This window comes from Stomoxys calcitrans, chromosome 5 (assembly GCF_963082655.1).
Source record: "Stomoxys calcitrans chromosome 5, idStoCalc2.1, whole genome shotgun sequence".
Taxonomy (NCBI): domain Eukaryota; kingdom Metazoa; phylum Arthropoda; class Insecta; order Diptera; family Muscidae; genus Stomoxys; species Stomoxys calcitrans.
In genome coordinates this window covers 98,035,748-98,059,784 of record NC_081556.1, presented here as the reverse complement: position 1 = coordinate 98,059,784, position 24,037 = coordinate 98,035,748, and the positions used below count along the sequence as shown (strand labels likewise).

The following is a 24,037-nucleotide window of genomic DNA, read 5'->3' as shown; positions in this document are numbered from 1 at the left end:
GGTTTAGATCGCGCGTCATGCACTGGGTAGATAGTGCAGTTGTCAGACCTATAATGCTATATGGTGTTGTGGTCTGGTGGACGACGCTTCAAAAGTCCACCTACTGTTCAATACTCAACCGGATCCAAAGGATCACTTGTTTGTGCATCACAACCGCACTAAGGACAACACCATCTGATGCACTGAGTTTAATGCTACATCTAATGCTTCTGGACAATGTGGCTGGACAAATTGCTGCGACCACTGCCGTGAGATTAAGGAAGCTTTATCATTGGTCATGTGGCGGCTACGGACACTGTGTTATCTTTGATACAATGTCCGATGTTCCAGGCAGTGTGGATTACACCCTACCTGAGCCGCTTTTTGATAAAAAGTACTGTACCATTATTCCTAATAGAACCGATTGGAACTACGATATCCCTGGTAATAGAAGTTACATAGACCTCTACAGGGATAGTTCTAAACTAGCCGACCAGTTGGGCTTTGGGGTGTACTCTAAATATCTAGAACTGGTCATATCGAATAGGTTACCCAAACACTGCAGTGTGTATCAAGCGGAGATCCTTGCAATTGAGAAAGTGATGGAATGGCGAATATAAAATGTCATAACAACGACATCAGACAGCCATTAAATCCCTGGATAACGTATTTCTGAACACAAAAACCGCCCTCTACTGTCGCAGATCTCTAAACGATGTTTCTGAACAGTTCACAATTCACATGTTCTGGGTGCCGGGCCACAGATATATCCCAGGGAATTGTAAAGCGGACGAGCTTGCGAGTTTAAGAACAACCTTACATATTCCAGGGAAACTCTAATCTGTTGGTATGCCCATACCGTCATGTGATCTAAGTTTTCAGTACCAGGCCCGAATGATAGTTGGCCGTGAGTATTCCAAAGCTATGTGGCCTAATCTAGACTTGAAGAGGTCTACCGCTTTGTCACTGGCAAGAACAGACGTCTCAGTCATAATGATGACAGGTCACTGTCTAATCTGAAATCATGCTGACAGACTGGAGGTTGCCAGTAACGATTTTTGCAGAAGCTGTGAGAATAACGAAGAAGAATAGACTATAGAACACCTTCTGTGTGTGTGTCCCGCACTAGTAGTCAGAAGGAATTCCACTATAGGTTCTCATTTCTTTGAGAACCTGTCTGATTTAGCGGATGTGAACATTCACAAGTTATTGGGCTTTTTAAAGTGATCTGGATGGTTCAACGGTAGGAACTAGAAGGCATCCTTCATCTGTTCCTGTGGTATCACAATGGACGAAGTGATCTGATGGCAGACTGCCACTCAAACCTAACATAGCCTAATCTTTATTATGGTCTCCAATATCCAAAGCAAGTGTGGTTCGAATCGGTTCATAAGCTGATATAGCATAGCAATTCTTATCCATTATCCTTTGTTTGCCTGTAAAGAGATACCGGGCAAATAACTCTTATGTACCCTCCATGGTGGTTAGTATATAAGATTCGACTCGGCCGAACTTGGCACGCTTTTACTTGTTTGTCTGTCTGTACTGGAATACTATAGAGTGGCAATCATTTGTTATCGGCTATTATCGCCTGTTATCATTCATAACAGAAAATCTATTCAAAACATCTGACTTGCACTGTTAAGGTTTAGATTATTGGTTGCTTTTAGCCAGATTTGGCCATTAATTCCTATTGCCTCGTAAAATGCTAACCAGACATTGTGAAAATGGGCCTTGCAATTTTATTTTGTGCTTGTCTGACGTGTGTTTCGTTTGTTTACTCGACACCACTAAAAAACTGGCTGCAGTCTGTCTCCTTTGCATTCTTAATGATCGGCTGCTTTTGAGCCCCCCAAAAAAAAAAAAAAAAAATGAAATTGAATACATGTAAACAAAATGTAATAATTAAAATAGAATCCTCTAAATTTTATCAAAGAAAAAAGTTTTACTATACAAACTGTCTGGTGTTTTTCTTCAATTTTATTTTTGCGTATTTTGAATTAATGAAAATAAAATTTGCTGATTAAGTTTGAAATGTTCTAAGTTAAGACAACAGTTAAAATTTCAATGAGTGGCTTGGGTATCATTCGATTATTTTGATGAAGCATAGTCTGCAATATCGGAATACGATTTGCTTGAGTCACGTGAAGGTCATGTTAACAGAGTAACTTGACCGCTAACTGCTGTACTGTATTGCAATTTTATAAAAAATGTACTGTATCATTCAGCCGACAAGAGCCGCTTGGAACTATTGGAAATCAGCGAAGTTTGTTATTCAAAATAGCAAAAGGGTTGCAAAAATAAAAGTTTTTAGCTGATGAAAATGGAAAACTAGACATAACTGCTATTTTAGCAAAAAAATCAGTCTCATATTTTATCTAAAAAAATCTGGTGTCTCATCTACAAAATCTGTTAAAATATTAAACACGCATTGCTGCTAAACAGAAAAAAATTGTCATAAAAAAATGTCATAAAAAAATTTAATTTATTTTTATTATTTTATTTTATATGTTATGTTATTTTATTTTGTATACCCTCCACCATAGGATGGGGGTATACTAATTTCGTCATTCTGTTTGTAACTACTTGGAATATTCGTCTGAGACCCCATAAAGTATATATATTCTTGATCGTCGCGAAATTTTATGTCGATCTAGCCATGTCCGTCCGTCTGTCCGTCTGTTTGTCGAAAGCACGTGAACTTTCGAAGTAGTAAAGCTATCTGCTTGAAATTTTGCACAACTACTTCTTATTAGTGTAGGTCGGTTGGGATTGTAAATGGCCCATATCGGTCCATATTTTGATATAGCTACCATATAAACCGACTTTGGGTCTAGACTTCTTGAGCCTATAGAGGGCGCAATTCTTATCCGATTGGAATGAAATTTTGCACGAAGTGTTTCGCTATTATTTTTAACAACTGTGCTAAGTTAGGTTCAGATCGGTTCATAACCTGATATAGCTGCCACATAAACCGATATTGAATCTTGACTTCTTGAGCCACTAGAGGGCGCAATTCTTATCCGATTTGAATGAAATTTTTCACGAAGTATTTTGTTTTGACATCCAACAACTGTGCCAAATATGGTTCAAATCGGTAATTAACCTGATATACTTGACTTGATTTCTTGAGCTTCTAGAGGGCGCAATTCCTATCCGATTGGAATGAAATATTGCACGACGTATTTCGCTTTTATTTTCAACAACTGTGCCAAGTATGGTTCCAATCGGTTCATAACCTGATATAGCTCTCATATAAACAGATCTGGGCACTTGACTTCTTGAGCTTCTAGAGGGCGCAATTCCTATTCAATTTGGCTGAAATTTTGCATGACGTATTTTATTATGACTTCCAACAACTGTGGCAAATAAGATTCAAATCGGTTCATAACCTGATATAGCTGCCATATAAACCAATCTGGGATCTTGACTTCTTAAGCCTCTAGAGGTCGCAATTATTATCGGATTTGCCTGAAATTTTGTACCATGAATTTTTGTATCATGCCCATCAACATACGTGTTTATCATGGTCTGAATCGGTCTGTAGCCTGATACAGCTCCGATATAAATCGATATCTCTATTTTACTTTTTGAGCCCCCAAAGGGCGCAATTCTTATTCGAATTGGCTGACATTTTACACAGGTCTCCAACATATATTAAAATTGTGGTCCAAATCGGACCATATCTTGACATCGCTCTTATAGCAGAGCAAATCTTTTCTTTCATCCTTTTTTGTCTAAGAAGAGATGCCGGGAAAAGAACACGGCAAATGCGATCCATGGTGGAGGGTATATAAGATTCGGTCCGGCCGAACTTAGCACGCTTTTACTTGTTTTACTTGTTTTATTTTATTTTTTTATTATATTTTTTTATTTTATTTTATTATATTTTTTTATTTTATTTTATTTTAGTGTATTATATTATATTATATTTTATTTCATTTCATATCATTTTATTTTATTTTATTTTATTTTATTTTATTTTATTTTATTTTATTTTATTTTATTTTTTTATTTATTTTATTTTATTTTATTTTATTTTATTTTATTTTATTTTATTTTATTTTATTTTATTTTATTTTATTTTATTTTATTTTATTTTATTTTATTTTATATTATTTTATTTTATTTTATTTTATTTTATTTTATTTTATTTTATTTTATTTTATTTTATTTTATTTTATTTTATTTTATTTTATTTTATTTTATTTCATTTTATTTTATTATCTTTTATTTTGATTTTATTCAATTTTAGTTTATTTTAATTTATCTAATGTGTAACCTCTGAGCGCCGAACGTTTATCAATCAGAAGAAAGCCGATTGGGCTGGCTTCAGAGAGTATACCAGTCGCCGCTTCAGTGAACTGCCACCCCCCTCCGATGTGCTAGTGGCCGAGAAGAAATTCCGAGACATCATTAACACAGCATCCGCTCGCTTTATACCAGCCGGTCGAATACCCCAAGTGCGGCCCAATTTCCCGGCGCAGGCAGTGGTGCTCGCAGACAAGCGTGATGGGATTCGTTGTATGAGCCCCACCACAGGGTAGTCAACGAACCTAAGCGGAATTTGTGGCTAGAACACTTGGAGCAATGTAACTTCGGCATCGGTTAAGGCAAACTGTGGTCTACTGTTAAGTCACTCTTCAATCCCCGGTAGACGGGATGACAGGACCTCAGTCACTTTTGGCGAAATAACCGTGACTAATCCGAAGAGATGCGCCAGGCTGTTCAACCGTCAATTTATTGTGCATACCGAGAGTGACAGGGCAAGGAGGAGAGCCATTCGCCTTATTCGTGGTCTCCGACCCGATGAACAGCCATCACAATTTGCCGTGGGCGAATTGACGAATGTCATCCATGCCGCCAAATCATCTAAGGCATTGGGCCCCAACGGAATCTCTACATTGATCTTGAAGAATCTGGATTCACCTGGAGTTGAGTACCATACTACTGTCCTCAACCTGTCTTTGTACACTCTTATAGTTCCCGATGTCTGGAAAATGGGCAGAGTGATCCCGCTACTGAAGCCTGGAGAGGACCCGAGTTTGGAGGAGTCATACAGACCGATCTCCCTTCTCTCACCAGTGGCAAAGACGCTTGAGGCATTACTCCTCCCGAGCCTCGTAGGAGAATTTCCATTCGCCGAGCATCAACATGGATTTCGAAGACTGCATAGCATAACAACAGCTTTGCATGCCATCACCGCACACATGTGCCGTGGCTTCAATCAGCCCAGGCCATGTTATAGGACGGTCCTCTTGGCACTGAACCTATTGAAGGCATTCGACATGGTCAGTCATGCCAAATTATTTGAGGACATTGCCAACACGTCCCTCCAGCCAGGCCTGAAACGCTGGATGGCGAATTATCTGTGTGGTCGCCACTCCTTTGTGGAATTTAGGGATAAGAAGTCGAAGCACCGTTGGGTGAAACAGGGAGTTTCCCAAAGTGGGGTGATATCTCCGGCACTGTTTAACCTCTACCTATCCTTCATTCCAACCCCTCCAGACGGCATAGAGATCGTATCATATGCGGACGATTGTACGATCATGGCATCAGGCCCCCCACCTATTGTTGACATCTGCGATAGGTTGAACGTCTACCTCAACTTGCCTCTTATTTCGCTGCAAGAAATCTGAAGATATCTGCCATCAAATCTTCAGCCACATGGTTCACTACAAATACGCGTGAGGTGAATACTGAGCTGACTGTGATGGTCTATAGAGAAATGATACCGACCATCAAGTGTCCCAAAATAATTCGCGTCACATTTGACAGCTCTTACACATTCTCCCCACATGCCACAGCAATCTGCGATATAGTCCGCGATAAAGTCAAAGTCAAACAAGATCCTCAAGTCACTTGCTGGCAGCACTTGGGGTGCAGACAAAGACACCTTGCGGGCCACGTACAAAGCAATTGGCCGGTCTGTGGTAAGTTATGCAGCGGCAGTGTGGTCTTGTCAACTTTGCGCAGAAACCATCCAAATCATCATCTTGTGGATAGATATCCACCGCCCAGAGGCCTTAAGGTAGATCTACATGATCTAGAGCGTGAGGTTCAGCGCTACAAGAGAGAACCTCTAGATCAAGCGGCATATCAAGCAGGTCTAGACAACATTCATGCAGACATGGTAGCAGATGCGTTAAATGGCTACCGGGTGAATGTAGTCCTTGGAGAACGACCGCCTCCCATTGCACCTGAAGAAATTGACCATCCCCGGTAAACCAGAGTAGTTCTGGGTCAATTACGTTCCGGCAGATGCAGCCGCCTCAACTCCTATTGAGCAAGGATTGATGACGACGTGCACGATGTATGTCCCGATTGTAACCAGGGACCGCACGATACACGTCACTTGTTTAACTGCCAGACCCACTCGACTCAGACCCAGATCCCTGTGGACGCATCCCATCTTAGTCGCAGAGTTCCTGGGTCTTGACATTCAATAGAATCAAGCAGATGAAAGATAGAACACAATGAACTGCTACAACAACAACAACCGTCTGATTCGTAACTTTGCTGCTAGACTAAAGATTGCAAGTAACGATTTCTGCAGAAGCTGTGAGGATATTGAGGAAGAGCTAATTGTAGATCATCTGCTATGTGCGCGTCTTAAATTGGCAAATAGGCTCAGGAATCACGAAGGAATACTAGATAAGCGAACAATATCCTAGTTAGCAGCCTGGAGACAGACAGATCTGGAGACAGATATACAAAGTGTACTATGAAAGGAGTTTCTCCACTACTATTGGTTTCGAACAATAGTGGCAACAAAGATACATGATAACCCCCTAGGAAAAATTATGTAAAAATAGTGAAATCATTTGACTATCAACCTGTTAATGCGGTAAAGAAAGGAGGACACATCGATTTGTCAAGTGAAGGAAGACAAAAGAAATCAGCGATTTGGGTCAAAATAACAAATTTTCTCTTTCCGTTAAAAAAAGAAAGAAAACGCTCCAAAATAATTATTCCCTTTTATTCTCATACCCTCTTTAAAAGGATTTTTTTACTTTAAACTCTCATTCAGTTGTCCAAGTGTTGTGATGTGTTTGTTACTTATGGCAAACAACACACTTACCTGCCTGATTGCAACTTGGTGGCTTAAAGAATAAGCCCGGCTTCAGGGGTTGCTCCTCCTCGTCGTGCACCTCGATCATAAGATAGCCCACCAGAACGGGGGGGCGTGTTTGTTGCGCTTGCTGCTCCATCTGTTTGCCCACATTTTCCCAAATGTAAATGGCCCGCCTTATATCGATCTCCACCCAACCCGTGGAGGAGACATTCATCATAATGGTATTGCAAATGCGCTTCTTGCGTTCTGTAAAGAATAGCCCAAAAAACAAGCCGCAAATGAAAAGAGAAATAAAAACGAAAAAAAGAAAAAACGCAGAAGCAATTTAGCAAGCAAGAAGACAGCATAACGGGAGATGGATTAAAAAACACGTCCTTTAAAATTGTCCAATAATTACCATACACACCACGTTTATTGCGACGCATTTGCTGGACAATCGAAACCGTCACTCTAATCTGGGCATCTAGCGCTATATCAGCACATCGCTTTGGCTTGCTGATATCGTCATCATCATCGCTGTCAGCATCAGTGTTGGCATTGCTACCAACCGTAAAGGTGCTCGCTGTAGATCCTTGCTCATAGGCCAAACTTTCGTTGGGATTTATTTTGAATAGTCTCAGGGTGGCCGAATCAAGATTTAAATTTTGCATTTTCTTTTCGAACAAAGAGCTGGAAAACTGTATGGTTATGTTATTGTCATGCATCCATGAGGATTCTGTCGTTTCCGAATTGCAGGTGGGATAGGCGGCCATTTCATGCAATGGGTATTCGATAATTTCCTCCGAGTTTTTAGTCTGAATTGCATTGCTAATGCGAGTCTTGATATCATTTATGCTGAAATGGGACAAATAATGTTTAACAAATTTAGTGGGAAAAATTAATAAAATTATGAAATTTGGAAAAATATTGATTTTAAGGTAGTATATATTAATATTTATTTTTAATCATAATTGTTTGCGCTTTATTTGTTTATTAGTTTGTTTGCCTCTTGCGTGTAGACTGAAAAACGGCTGAATCGATTTTCATGACATTTTCACAGACGGTAGAGTTTTAGTCCCCGGTGAAAATAGTACTAAATTTTTTGATATCCGAAGGGGGGCGGACCCTCCCCCATACCCCTATTTTCAAAAACGCCAGATTTTATGGTACCCCAAAAACACGAAATTGGTATAAAATTTTGGGGTCAAATAACCTGTAGGAACGCTCCAACCAAAAACCCAACCGAACGAACATGTTTGACGATTGGGACAATATGGGTATCAAATGAAAGTATTCAAGAGTAGAGTAGAAATGTCACCCTATGTGTCGGGGGGTTACCCATCCCCAAAAACACCACACTTTTACCGCTTTGGGTAATATGGGTATCAAATGAAAGGTATTTAATAAAAGAGTACAAATCTGACATAAATCTTGTGTCATTGGCATTCCCACCCCCAAAACCCCTCAACTGAACATATTTACCGATAGGGACAATATGGGTATCAAATTGGGTATCACTCCCGACTCTCTCCTCCAATAAAAACAACGCCAAACTGTCATGTAGGAAGGCCGATAATATAATGTACTCAAATGAAAGGGCGAGTCAGAGGAAATGCCCCTCCCTCATCCTACCAAAAAAAAAAAAAAAAGAATTAAAAAAAAAATATATGAAGGCTGATTAGGAAAGAATAGGACAGCAAGGTTTTGGTAGCCGAGTACACTTTTTACCTTCTAATTGGAATAGACACAGGAGGACCAGCGAATCTTTAAAAATGTGGTATCCCAAGTCGTAGTTTTGATATATGATTTTGAGTGTAGATAACCAATAAAAAAAATCACTAGTGTGGATCTGAACGAGACCCGCAGCCCTGAATATCTTGATCGCCACCTTCAAAATGCTCTAGCACGATGCTGTTATTATTTCAGGGTCCGCCCCCAAAACTCCCTTCAAATCGGCCATGTATGGCTTCGATGGCAATACATAATAGATATACAGGGTGGCTGATGAAAGCCGCTACCAAAAAAAAATGTAATAACTTTTTTTCTATTTAATAATAATAATTTAATAATTAATTTAATTAATTAATTAATTAATTTAATTAATAATAATTTAATAATTAATTTAATAATTTAATTTAACATGAATAAAAGAAAAATGTATTCCATACACCGAAAAAAAAATGTAGCAATATTCATCATTGTAGCAATATTCATCAGCCACCCTGTATGATAGTAAAAAATTAATTTGGTATCCAATTTTGAGGACAATTGGGGCTCAAATAAAAGAAGTTTGGGAGTAGAGCACGATGCAGATCTTTTTCAGGGCTAAGTGCGTGGGCGGCCGCCTCACCCTACATACCGCTCAAATTGGACGTATTTGTGTGCTATGGCAAAAAGGGGCCCAAATCTGTTATCTGCTTTATGGTCGAGTGTTTCAGGAACGTCTCACCTCATAAACTCCCCCTAAACCACACATATATACCAACTATAGGCATATTTAGCTCAAATGCGGTTTTTGGGAGTTGAGTATAAATTTGAGGCCACCGTAGCACAGAGGTTACCATGCCCGCCTATGAGGCTGAACGACTGGGTTCGAATCCTGGCGAGATTATCAGAAACAATTTTCAGCGGTGGTTTTCCCCTCCTAATGCTGGCAACAATTGTGAGGTACTATGCCATGCAAAACTTCTCTCCAAAGAGGTATCGCACTGCGGCACGCCGTTCGGACTGGGCTATAAAAAGGAGGCCCCTTATCATTGAGCTTAAATTTAAATCGGACTTCACTCATTGATACGTGAGAAGTTTGCCCCTGTTCCTTAGTGGAGTGTTCATGGGCAAAATTTGCAATTTGTATAAATCTATCGGGGCAAAGGGTTTGGCTACCAAAACCAATAGAATAAAGTAGATCTAGCCTCTAAACCTTAATGGGCGGACCTTTCCCTATTTTCAAAAACGTCAGATCTCGGAGATGGGCGGGACGATTTAAGCGAAGTTTGTTTATATTAATTCAAACACAGAAATTTGGCATCCTTATTTAGGGTGCACCTCCAAAGCCCGCGAAATGGAAATATAAACCAATAATGACAATACGAGGCTCAAATTAAAGTTATTTCAGACTAGAGCTCGAATCTGATATATGGGGTTCACTGCACCCCCAACAATAGCCCCATATTTGCCGACCATAGCAATATAAGGCTCAAGGTGCGAAATATCTGAAAGACCGTACCAGCACCCCCAAACAGGACTTATTTCCTGACGGTGCGAGTATAGGGCTCAGATAAGAGAGTCAAAGAAGGCGCAGCGGAGCGGGCCCTGTCCAGCTTGTATCATATAAAACTAAACAAAATAAAATAAAACAAAACAAAATAAAATAAAATTAAAATAAAATAAAAAACTAAAATAAAATAAAATAAAAAAATAAATTAAAATAAAATAAAATTAAATTAAAAAAAGTAAAAAAAAAAATAAAATAGTGTAAAATAAAATAAAATAAAAAAAAATAAAATAAGATAAAATAAAATAAAATAAAATAAAATAAAATAAAATAAAATAAAATAAAATAAATAAAAATAAAAATAAAATAAAATAAAATAAAATAAAATAGAATAAAATACAATAAAATAAAATAAAATAAAATAAAATAAAATAAAATAAAATAAAATAAAATAAAATAAAATAAAATAAAATAAAATAAAATAAAATAAAATAAAATAAAATAAAATAAAATAAAATAAAATAAAATAAAATAAAATAAAATAAAATAAAATAAAATAAAATAAAATAAAATAAAATAAAATAAAATAAAATAAAATAAAATAAAATAAAATAAAATAAAATAAAATAAAATAAAATAAAATAAAATAAAATAAAATAAAATAAAATAAAATAAAATAAAATAAAATAAAATAAAATAAAATAAAATAAAATAAAATAAAATAAAATAAAATAAAATAAAATAAAATAAAATAAAATAAAATAAAATAAAATAAAATAAAATAAAATAAAATAAAATAAAATAAAATAAAATAAAATAAAATAAAATAAAATAAAATAAAGTAAAATAAAATAAAATAAAATAAAATAAAATAAAATAAAATAAAATAAAATAAAATAAAATAAAATAAAATAAAATAAAATAAAATAAAATAAAATAAAATAAAATAAAATAAAATAAAATAAAATAAAATAAAATAAAATAAAATAAAATAAAATAAAATAAAATAAAATAAAATAAAAAAAAATAAAATAAAATAAAGTAAAATAAAAGAAAATAAAATAAAATAAAATAAAATAATATAAAAATAAATAAAATAAAATAAAGTAAAATAAAGTAAAAAAAAAATAAAATAAAATCGGATAATAATTACGCCCTCTGTAGGCTCAAGAAGTCAAGATCCCAGATTGGTTTATATGGCAGCTATATCAGGTTATGGATCGATTTAAACCATATTTGGCACAGTTATTAAAAGTCATAACAAAACACGTCATGCGAAATTTCAGCCAAAACGGATAAGGATTATGCCCTCTAGTGGCTCAAGAAGTCAAGATTCAAGATTGGTTTATATGGCAGCTATCTCAGGTTATGGACCGATTAAGACCATACTTAGCGCAGTTTTTGGAAGTCATACCAAAACACGTCATGCGAAATTTCAGCCAAATCGTATAGAAATTGCGCCCTCTAGACGCTCAAGAAGTCAAGACCCCAGATAGGTTTATATGACAGCTATATCCGGTTATGGACCGATATCAACCATACTCAGCACAGTTGTTGGAAGTCATAATAAAACACCTTACGCAAAATTTCAGCGAAATCGGATAAGAATTGTGCCCTCTAGTGGCTCAAGAAGTCAAGATCCAAGATCGGTTCATATGGCAGCTATATCAAAACATGGACCGGTATAGCCCATTTGCAATACCAACTGACCCACACTAAAAAGAAGTATTTGTTTAAAATTTCAAGCGGCTAGCTTTACTCCTTCGAAAGTTATCGTGCTTCCGATAGGCAGACGGACGGACGGACAGACGTATAGACTGACGGACAGACGGACGGACATCGCTAGATCGACTTAAATGCCATGACGATCAAGAATATATACCCTTTATGGGGTCTAAGACGAATATTTCGAGGAGTTACAAACAGAATGACGAAATTAGTATTACCACAGTCTCTAAAGGCTATATCGGATGAAAGATATATATGGAAGCTATATCTTAATCTGAGCCGATTTTGATGATTGCACACGTGTTGGAGCGTCAAATATAACACCTCACGCAAAATTTTGTGAAGATCACACTACAACCTTAAAAGTCTTGAATCGGAGCAAGGATGTATTGGTTGCCCAAAAAGTAATTGCGGTTTTTTCATATAGTCGGCGTTGACCAATTTTTCACAGCTTGTGACTCTGTAATTGCATTCTTTCTTCTGTCAGTTATCAGCTATTACTTTTAGCTAGCTTTAGAAAAAAAGTGTAAAAAAGTATATTTGATTAAAGTTCATTCTAAGTTTTATTACAAATGCATTTACTTTCTTTTAAAAAATCCGCAATTACTTTTTGGGCAACCCAATATATGGGGGCTATATCTTAATCTGAACCGATTTGGTTTAAAAGCAATAGTGTTCATCCTTGGACCAAACAAGTGACATGTACCAAATTTTATGACAATGGGTACCTTGATCACAAGAATACCTGATCACATATTAAACCCTGTACCATCCTGTACCAGCAGGGTATAAAGATTTAAATTTTAATTCAGAATGCCCTCTATCTATGCCCGACTCTAAGCTAACATCTATGAAGGAGAAGAGATCATCTAACTTAACTTGCAGGAGCTTTCTGTCGCTTTTTGTCCGACAACTTTACGGAAAACTGTTACTCTCTCGAAAACTATTCAGTACAGACTTCTATGAAAAGGAGAAACGTTTAAGAAGATCCCAGGAGAGGTACCCGTTCAGGAGGTTTTGTACAGCAGGTTTCAAAGGATGAACCTGTTAGGGGTGCCAACATTTCCATTGAATTTTGAAGTTAGTGAGCTTTTCATCTCTAAGGCGGAAAAATCGAGCCACACCTCATCGAAGGACTGACTATAGGCCAAACACTCTGATGGACATTAGCATGCCATCTCGCCTGGTGCACAGTTTGGATACGATGCTAAATGGTATAACCCCCATCTTATGATGCTTATTTTATAAAACAATAACTTTTGCATGATTATGCTCATGTCTTAAGATAATTTGGTCAACAATTAATGTCGTCTACGGCACTATAACAACAACAACAAAAAATAATACCTGATTCTAGCCGGCTAGACAGGAAGCTTGATTTAGTGACATTGCATGTAAATTCATCTAGAAAATGGTCAATCAACCAGACCAGACAAACACTTATTGCCAGCAGCAAATGCAACACACAGACCCAGACCCAGACAGTCTGCGAGACAGACAACCACAGCTCTTGGGCAGACTCGGGGCGGTTAGTCTAGTCTGGCAGGCTGTGGTGGTGGTGGTGAGTCAAAAATCAAACCAAATCTGCAAGTCAGAGCCGCCAAAGTCACAAGAATGCAAGCCTATTATGCTAGCTGTGCGTGTGCGCACATATGGTGTGAATGGGTGCGCATGTGCATCGGAGGGCTCGTCTAGCCAGGCAGACAAGCCGCTTGCCACTTTTGCCGGCATATCATCGAACGCAACAATGTTATGTTCTGCTCTTGTCTCCGATGCGGTATTTCACTTAGCATACTGGTGGCTTACCGGTCCACATCGTTGTCGCTTTCAGATGCACTTTAAAGCAACAGTTGTAATTGTTTCTGTCTGCATTAGCAGCCGAAGCCCGGCCAGACACCAGACAGACACAATTGATACTCCTCCGTCTGGGCACGCTTGGCTGTGTGTTGTTGTGTTGTTTGGCTGCGGTTGCAATGAATGCATTGCTTCAGGTTGCCTGTTTTGTGGTTGTTGCTTCTGGATATTTTTGTAAGCCATTGCCTTGGAAAAAGGTTGCAGACAAAATAATGGCTCTTGTCTCAGACAACATTGTCGCTTTGACAAGAAATTTGTCCCCAGTTTCCAATTGTGGGCTAATCATCGAATTACCACCGCCACCATGGTGGAACAGGCACTGTCGCAACCACAACAAGTGGCTGACTCATCAATGGCTACAGTGAGGTAATGAAATTTTTCCCCATGTCTGTTGCAGCACAGGTTGTTTGATGGGGAATTTTCAAGTGGATGGCTTGTGAGATCAAAATTTTGTTAAACTATTAAACTATTTTTAAACTCCAAAGGCTTCCGGCTGTTTGATGGGTCACTGCTACTGTAAGTGCCAGCACCACAATCAATTTGTGATGCCTGTGCTTTTCGTGGTCTTCCTGTAAAGTCTTTGAATGTCTGATTGTTGTTTTTGGTTTCAAATTAAAGTTATTTTTCTTGATTGGAAGCCTCTGCTGCTGTCGATGATGTTTATTCCAGACGTCAGTGTTGGCGGCGTCATATGTCTGTCTCTAGTATGTCAGCTCTGGTTCGGTATGGTCTGCTCTGCTGTAGTCTGGTCTGGTCTGGTCTGATGCATTTTGTTGGTCTTTTGTGTCTACAATTATTTGCTCAACAGACGAACATACAACAAAAGTAGACCTTCATATCAGCGTAACTATGTATGCATGCGCATGTTTGTTTATTAGCCTAGCTCCTCTCATATTAGGTTAAGATATACTTTGCATATTCTTATTAGGGCCTTTGTTTGTTTAGTTTATATTAAAGTGGGCCTTTTGTTATTGAACATGGGTGAAAAAGTTGTGAGTTTGATATACATTGGTGGGCTAAGTCTTCAGACATCTTAAAAAGTGGTTGCAGAGACACGGATTAGATGATTAGAGGTTGTAGACGTCCAATTGAAGTGGCATCACAAGAAAACTTTGGAAAACAAACAAGTTAAGTATGGTTGGACCTAATCTCAAATTCTTATGACCGTGTTTCTTACATGCAGTAACTAGAAAAGGATAATGGGACATCATAACAAAAAATCCCCATGGATTTTTATGCTTGAATAAGATATGAACCCACTATAGGCTCAAGAAATATTTTGGGGAAATCGGTTTATATGGGAGCTATATCAGGTTTTTCACCGATAGAGACCATACTGCTGGAGATCATAAGAAATGTTGTAGTAAGAATTTTCAACCAAATCGGATTTGCGCTCTCTAAAGGCTCGAGAAATATAATCTGGAGATGACTTTTTATGGAAGCTATATCTAAATATGGACCGCTTTAGCCCATTCACAATCCCAACCGAGCTACATTGATAAAAAGTACTTGTGCAAAATTTCAAGCGCCGAGCTTTGCTCCTTCGAAAGTTAGGATGCTTTTGACGGGGGGATGGATTAACAGAAGGACGGCCTAGGATAGATTAACTAAAAATGTCATGACTATAAAAAATGTTACAAGCGAAATGGCGAAATCAGTATTCTCTTATCCTTTAGTGGAGGGTTAAAAAATCGACAAAAAGTCAAGGCAGCTTAAAATTACGCTTCTTTACCTTTTTTTTGTGAATTCGGAATATAAACATATTCCCTAAGTATATGTTTATATTCCGAACCGCAAAACCCATTTCAAAGCGAAAGGTGTTTAACTAGCCGAAGGGAAACGGTATATTTAATATACCGGAAAAGGTAGTTGTAGTATCCTTTTCGAAAGGAAAGGGTAATTTTAGTTTTAGTATCCTTTCCGAAACGACTTTCCTTTGGGAAAGGGTAGTCTTAATACTTTTTCCCAAGGGAGACGGTAGTCTTAGTACCCTTTTCTAAGGGAAAAGGTAGTCTTAATACCCTTTTCCATGGGAAAGCGTAGTCTTAATACACTTTCCCAAGGGAAAGAGTAGTTTTAGTAACCTTTCCCAAGGGAAAGGGAAGTCTTAGTACCCTTTCCCAAGAGGGAGGGTAATCTTTGTACCCTTTCCAAAGGGAGAGGGTAGTCTTAATACCCTTTCCCAAAGGTAAGGGTAGTCTTAGTACCCTTTCCCAAAGGTAAGGGTAGTCTTAGTACCCTTTCCCAAGAGAGTAAGTAGTCTTAGTACCCTTTCCCAAGGTAGAGGGTAGTCTTTGTACCCTTTTTTTAGGGGAATGGTAGTCTTAGTACCATTTCCCAAGAGAAAGGGTTGGTTTTTTACCCTTTCCGTACCCCCTTTGAAGGAAAAGGCTAGCTTTAGTACCCTCTCCGAAGGCAAAGAATTATTTTAGTAGCCTTTCTAAAGGGAAGTGGAAGTTTTGCTACACTTTCCGATGGGAAATGGTAGTTCCAGTACCACTTTCGGTAAGGGTAGTTTTAGTACGCTTTCCGAACGAAAGGTGTTTTTTTTTGTACCTTTTCCGATGGATAAGTGTGGTTTTAGTATGCTTTCCGAAGGGAAAGGATAGTTTTCTGAAAGAAGGCGTATTTTAAGTACCCATTCCGAAGGGAAAGCGTGGTTTTAGTAGCCTTTCAGAAAGAAAAGGGTAGTTTTAGTACGCTTTCCGAACGAAAGGGTATTTTTTTTACCTTTTCCGATGGTTAAGTGTAGTTTTAGTATTCTTTCCGAAGAGGAAGGGAAGTTTAAGTAACCTCTCCAAAGATAAGAGGTAGTTCTAGTACCCTTTCCGATGGTAAAGGGCAGCGCAGAGGTTAGCATGTCCGCCTATGACGCTGAACGCCTGGGTTCGAATCCTGGCGAGACTATCAGAAAAAATTTTCAGCGGTGGTTTTCCCCTCCTTATGCTGGCAACATTTGTGAGATACTATGCCATGTAAAACTTCTCTCCAAAGAGGTGTCGCAGCCGAGTCCGAACGACGTGCCGCAGCTGTTCGGTCCCGGCTGTAGAAAGGATGCCCCTTAGCATTGAGCTTAAACTTGAATCGGACTGCACTTATTGATATATGAGATGTTTGCCTCTGTTCCCTAGTGTTCATGGGCAAAATTTGCATTTGCAAAGGGCAGTTTTGGAACTCTTTTCTAATGGAAATGGTAGTTTTAGATAGTTTTCTTAAGGAAAGCGTATTTTAAGCACCCTTTCTGAAGGGAATGCGTGGTTTTAGTCGCCTTTTCGAAGGAAAAGCGTAGTTTTAGTAGCCTTTTTGAAGAGAAAGCGTATTTTTAGTGCCCTCTCCGAAGGTAAAGCATAGTTTTAGTGCCCTCTCCGAAGGGAGAGGTAGTTTTAGTATCCTCTTTTAAGGAAAAGGGTAGTATTAGTAACCTTTTTAAAGGAAAAGGGTAGTATTAGTAACCTCTTTAAAGGAAAAGGGTAGTATATGTACGGGAAAGGGTAGCTTTTGTTACGAGTTGTATTACGCTCCTAGTTGTGCTCCTTGACATCTCTGTTTAATATGGCCCATATTGGTTTAGATTCGGATGTAGCTGCAATATGTTCCGATCTCCCTAATAAGGTTTTTGACTCATAAAAGGTGATTTTATTAAACGATTTTGCTGAAATAAGGCAAAATGAGTTTTGTTGGGCCCCTCGACATACGTACCGAGTATGGCTAAGATCGGTCTATATTTCGATATAATTGCTATATAGGCCGATTTCTAAATTTGAGATCTTGGGCCCATAATAGGCGCATTTATTGTCCGATTTCGCTGAAATTTGGGACAGTGAGTTGTGTTGGGCCACTCGACATCCCCGTTCAATTCGGCCCAGATCGATCGAGGTTTGAATGAAGTTGCCATATATGGCGATCTCCAGATTAAAGGTTTTAGGCCCACTAAAAGAGGATTAGCAAACCAATTTCGCTGAAATTTAGCGCAAAGAGTTGTGTTCATTGCGCTAAATTTCAGCAAAATCGGTTAGCCACCTTTTGTGGTTTCTCGACATCCCTGTTCAATACGGCACAAATTGGTCCAGAATTGGTATCTGCCATATTTACCCATCTCTCGATTTAATTTCTTGGGTCCTTTAGTGCACGTTTATTATTCGATTTCGCTGAAATTTGACACAGTGGGCTATGTTGAGTCCTTCGATAACTTAATGGGCCATATTGAGCACGGGCCAGATCGGTCTTTATTTAGATATAGCTGTCATAAAAACCGATCTCGTGATTTAAGGCCCATTTATTGCCCGATTTCATTTAGATTTGGTACAGTGATCCCTGTTAAGCTCTTCGATATCCGTTCCCTATACGGTTCATATTGGTCTATATTTGGATATAGCTGCCATATACATGTACCGATTACCAGATTTAAGTTTTTAGGCCCATAAAAAGTGTATTTTTTAACCTATGAATTTGGTATAATGAGTTGTGTTAGACCTTTATAAATGATAAATTTTCCACCGTATAATAACGAAAGGTGATTAATATCCAATATCCGGTATCCAAAATTCGGCCCAGCCGAACTTAATGCCTTTTTACTCTTAATTTTACTGTTTAAGAACCCGTCTAATAACCAAGCACTTAATGTGCGTGTGTTTGTTTAAGCATTGAGGTCTTATTATGACTGCATCAAATCAACAAAATTATGTTGCTACTTAAAACGTCGTTTATGTGCTCTTGTTCTTGTTGCTGCTGCCGTCTGCGTCTTGCTAATGTTTGTGATTTAAATGTTTCAGCTCACTCGATGTGTGTCGGTGGTACATGTCGTGTGTGTGTATGTGTGTGCTTGTCTCGAGTTCTACGTTAGCCAATTGTAAGGCGTAGTTCTCCTTTAAAAGAGTTTTTGATGGCCCATGTTGCTGTTGCTTTGATGTTGCTGGTATGTAGACGTATGTTGTGGTTGTTTGTTTGCATGTTGTGGTTGTTTTTATTGCTGCCACTGTTCTTGTTATGTGTGTGTGTGTGTGTGTGTCTGTGTTCATTTTGTTGTTTTGTTTTATATGCCATTCAAAACTCGGCTAGACACTGTCTAGCCGGCTGTGTTACTGCAGCCTTTTTCTTTGGCCTTTTGAACATTCAAGTCGGCGGCTCAAACACAAAGCCCAACAAACAATCAAAACAAAACAGTTAAGCAGTTAACCTGAGTAGCCTTTAAATTATATTTTTCACACTCAGTTACACATTCCATTAACTTTGTACTCCTTGGAGTGTAACAACACCAGCAACACCCCCCACTTCATTACAGAACCATTGAGAGAAATAGGCACAGAGCAACCCACTCACACACACACACGCACAGACAGACTCGTCTACTCATACCTCCAACCATGCATGCATGCAACCATGTGCATCCAAATACTGTGGTAATGTAGTAACTGCTCATTACAATTTTTTTTCCTTGCTCTTATCGTAAAGCTTGTGTGCTTGTGTGTGTATGAGAATTTGTTGGCATGAATGAATAATTATGTTGAGTGCAGTGGGAATGAACATCAAAACCACCGTGGATTTATCGTAATTGTACTATTCTCGTAAAATAAGTATGTGTGTGTGTGTGTGTAATAGTCGTCTACGTTTACAACGTGAAAAGTTTAATTCATAAAAATTAATTCATCATTCCACCTTAGAATTACAATTTTGTTTTTTTGCTAAACTTCTGCTGGCAATAACTAGTCTCAAGTGTGTGTGTGAGAGAGAGAAGTTTATTGTTATTCTCAGACGAAGAGACTATTCTTAGTTTATAAGAAGTGTTAGAGGCGCTTAAGTCTGGGAAGAAAACGTTTTCAGGATATTTATTTTGGGTTTTTGTAAGGGTTCCTAGCTGAATATAATTTAAGTTAATCTCAACAAGGAGCCCTTAAAGCCCAGGCTTAAATTGAAAGACTATAACAGCAGTATAAGTATATTGCCGTTATAGTCTTTCAGTTTAAGTATTATACTGCAGGAGTATCCAAATCACGATTATATATCATATATGGGGGATATGATACAAAATCGTGATTCGGATACTCCTGCAGAATAAGACTTTAACTGAAAGGCTTTGAGCCGTACATTTGGAGGTGTTTATTACTCTAATCTAAGACTTTATTTTTTATGGGCCATGCACACGGTTAAGAATACAACAAAAACCAAATCTTGCAGGTTTTCTGTCTTCTTATATGGTCTATGTTAGCCGTTATAAGGTATTATATAAGCTTTAAATAAACCTATTTCCATATTATAGTCGCCATATGAAACCATTGCCACGACAAAACTATTTTGAAAGAGGCTCATTATCCCCTGTGTAAAAGATTTAACTTCGGAAACCTTATTAAGGGCATTGCTTTGTTTTCAGTGATAGCAGTGTGGCGTATGAGGGTTTATAATTTGGAAGTTAACATTTATCATACGTTCCATGTACTCTATTATAAAGCAAATATGAAATATCCCCATAGGCATTCTTTTGAAGGATTTTGCAATCACTATCAAACAAGGAAACAAAGTTGACAAGTAAAAACTCATTAAATTCGCCGGGCATAACTTTGGGTACACACCTCCTGGGATACGAGCATAGTTATTGACCACATTTTGTAAAACTCCGGTGAAAAAGGCACCAATTTGAACCCATAACAGCTACACTGAAATATGGTCCGAACTGAACCAAACACGGTAAGGACTTTGAATGGTATAGCACATATCAATGTCAATTTCAGAGCAATCGGGTAATAATGCACTCAATAATGTGCTCTAGACCTTAAATCGGGAGATTGGTTCATATGGGGGCTATAACAAGATATAGTCCATTAAAATTCATTTTTTAACTTCGTCTGCCTATGAACAAAAAAGGAAATTTTCCAAAGTTTCAGCTCAATAGTTCTTTTTTTTAAAGACTGTAGCGTAATTTCCGACTGATGAACAGACGGACGGACAAACAGCAGGACGACGGACGCACATGGCTAGATTAGGTTATTTTGAATGGCTTACCCACCAAAGGAGAGTCCACACGGAGGTCAATGAAAGAGAAGAGAAAAAAGATGTAAGACCTTGGATCATATCCAGATGTTAAACACGAAAAAAAAGACACAGGATGAATAGAGAACCAGAGCTTAAGGTAAAACGACTATCCCTCACACATGTACCTCACACATGTACCTCACGTATGTACCTTCACCGGATCTTATCGCATCCTCCTTCGGAACCATCTCGTTTTGTCACAAATCTTAGGAGACGTTTGCAAGAAGAACCAGATCTCAGAAAAATAGCCTCTCCAGAAAGGAAAGCCTGCGTCCCTGCAGACCCGGTCATGAACACAGCATATGCTCGATAGTCTCCTCCTCAAGACAACTGCATAAGGTGAAGGGGAAGCACCGCTGAAAAATTTTTTTCTTTTCTCTGATGATCTCACCAAGATTGGGAACCCAGGCGTTCAGCGTCATAGGTGGACATGCAGAATTTCAGGGTGACCCCATTGTCTTATTTGTTCAGTTCCGTATTTAGTCTAACTTAATATTGCCCATCACATCCAGAGTAGTGTCTTCTGCCATTTGCTTTATATTGACCCCAAAATCTTATAATACAATGACTTTTTTTTTTGATTATTTGTAAATCGTATTCTCATAATTCTGACTCATTTCTCTCACATTACAATTCATACGCATTTTGAAAAATGTCTACAAAGTTTGTTTATCTGTCTGGTTTGGCAAAGCAAAAACCATATCATTTATGTTTGTGTCAAATAGCACTTAAAGCATTTACACCAGTGTCTCCGGCCAAATGAGAAGAGGCAAATGGCTCACACTGCACTTGCAACGGCAACAAATCTTTTTGTGTGCATGTGGTCACTCAGCTGAAATGGATGGCAGTCATTCAGTAGAATATTCCGCCTGTTTGCTTTGCAAGCCCCAGACGTTATTCTTATTGTAAGTAGTTGTCAAAGAGACATCATATGCATTTTAAAATAATACAATAGGAGGAAGTTTGACAATATCTAAAGAATTTTTTTATGAAACACAACTAAAGCTGAACAAAATTTCCAAAAATTTTATGACGACAAGTTAGCTTCGTCAAATTGTTCTATGCAAATCGCTTTGTATGAAATATTTATCAAAAATTGTGTTGCAATTGTGATCGATTGATCGATGGATGTGGGAGAAAGTGACGCAGGGGAAAAATATCTTCAAAAGTCTCGCGATTTATTGAAAATATTTGACATATTGTCGTGCAATAGCAAATGACGATGTATTCCAGTCACGGAATAGCTGTGAGCACCCCACAGGCCGGAACATTGAGGTCCAATCTGTGTGGTGTTCATTGCTGTCACGAGAAGCTTAGCTGCGAACTACCGGTCGCGTTCACAGTTTGCGGAAAGAGTAATGCTCCAAACGAAGTAGCTGCAACTGCAGTCGCACACAGTCAGCGGTATCGAGCGGTGAGTCTCAGTGAGAGGCCGGGCGTCATCGGCTCTTGCATAAATACTGAGTGCCTATAATGCTCGATATGACAAGGCGTCGGTAAATAACCAATGGGAAAGCTGTTTCCGCGGCGATCGGTCCTTTAGACTGGAACGAGCTGGCTCACCTACAGACATGAAATAGGCCTACTACAACAAAAATCTAAAAATAGATACATAAATATTGGGTTGCCCAAAAAGTAATTGCGAATTTTTCATATAGTCGGCGTTGACAAACTTTTTCACAGCTTGTGATTCTGTAATTGCATTCTTTCTTTTGTCAGTTATTAGCTGTTACTTTTAGCTTGCTTTAGAAAAAAAGTGTAAAAAAAGTATATTTGATTAAAGTTCATTCTAAGCTTTATTAAAAATGCATTTACTTTCTTTTAAAAAATCCGCAATTACTTTTTGGGCAACCCAATATATGTAAATAGCCTAACCAGGTCCGCTCTGCTGCGCCTCCTTAAACTCTCTTTTTAGGATAGGGACACGGCGACCTGAATGTGGATATCGAATTCGTGTCATTGTAGCCTATGACGCTGAATACTTGTGTTCGAATCCTGGCGAGAACATCGGACGAAATTTGAGGCGGTGGTTATCCTCTCTTAATGCTTGGGAAGTTTTCGAGGTACGGTCATGTACATAATTTTCCCCAAAGAGATGTTGCACTGCGCCACACCGTTCGGACTCCGCTATAAAAAATCCCTTATCCTTGTGTTTAAACTTATATCGGAAAGCAGAAGTTTGCCCCTGCTCGGTTCCTGTCATATCGAGCATTATTGCTCGGTTCCTGGGCAAATTTTCACTTTACTCCCAAATGCATTTCTTTTAAGTGCTATATTACCGAATTGGTAAATATATCCGGTATTTCGGGGGTGGTCACTTGCCCCCTAATCCCAATTTTCAAACACCAAATCTCGGAGATGGGTGCACCGATTTAAGCGTAATTTTTTATGCCACCTTATGGTATCCCAAAACAAGAAATTGGTAAAAAAAAAAATTTGGGTCCAATAACCGGGGGGAACGCCCTATCCCAAAACCCACCCATGTTTTGGGACAATATGGGTACCAAATGAAAGGTAGTTAAGGGTAGAGTACAAATATGGCGTAAAAATATATTCCTTGGTGACTGAGAGGCCTCCCCACTTCTCAACTCCCGCAGGACATATTTACCAATTGAGACAATAAGATATCAAATGAAAGCTATTTAAAAGTAGAGTAAGAATCTGATATAAAAATTTATTCCTTGGTATCTGAGACTCAACCCTAACCCCCAAAACCTGCTAGCAGGACTTATTTACCAATTGGGACAATATGGATATTAAATGAAAGGTGTTTGGAAGCTGAGTGCACATCTGTTATAATAATTTGGTCCAAGGTGTCTACGGGGCCTGTCCAACCCCAAAACCCTTTAAACGGCCATAAATGTCCAACGTCACAAAATGGGTATTAAATGAAAAGTCTTTGGGAGTTGACTGGTATCTGGAATCTGGTATATATTTGGTATAGAGTCTGGAACCGACCCTCCCACTAAAAACCCTTGAATAGGACGTGTAGTTCGAGTGGGATAATATGTGAATTAAAAGAAAGGTCTATGTCAGTAAAGTTCGAATCTAATGTTGATATAAGAATTCAAGAATCTGGGTCACGTCCAGCCGTCCTGCCATTTAGCAGGATATGTAAAGGACTCAAACAAATTGTGTTTGGGTCTTAGCGTCGGGGCGAGCGACCCTCTCCTCCCAATAAA

The 24,037-nt window shown here is 38.2% G+C and overlaps 1 protein-coding gene across 2 annotated transcripts in view; it reads right to left on the bottom strand.

Moving 5' to 3' along the window:
• The window catches only part of LOC106091828 (protein anachronism), a 50,467-nt gene that overhangs the window by 6,716 nt on the left and 19,714 nt on the right, over positions 1 to 24,037 (bottom strand). Inside the window, exons 2-3 of one of the 2 annotated variants that reach the window (XM_013258502.2) lie at positions 7,452 to 7,888; positions 7,061 to 7,300 (exon numbers count right to left, since the gene is read on the bottom strand). In XM_013258502.2, the coding sequence (XP_013113956.2) occupies positions 7,061 to 7,300; positions 7,452 to 7,888 (677 nt within the window). The remainder of the gene's footprint in view (positions 1 to 7,060; positions 7,301 to 7,451; positions 7,889 to 24,037) is intronic. The other variant, XM_013258503.2, reaches the window with a different exon arrangement.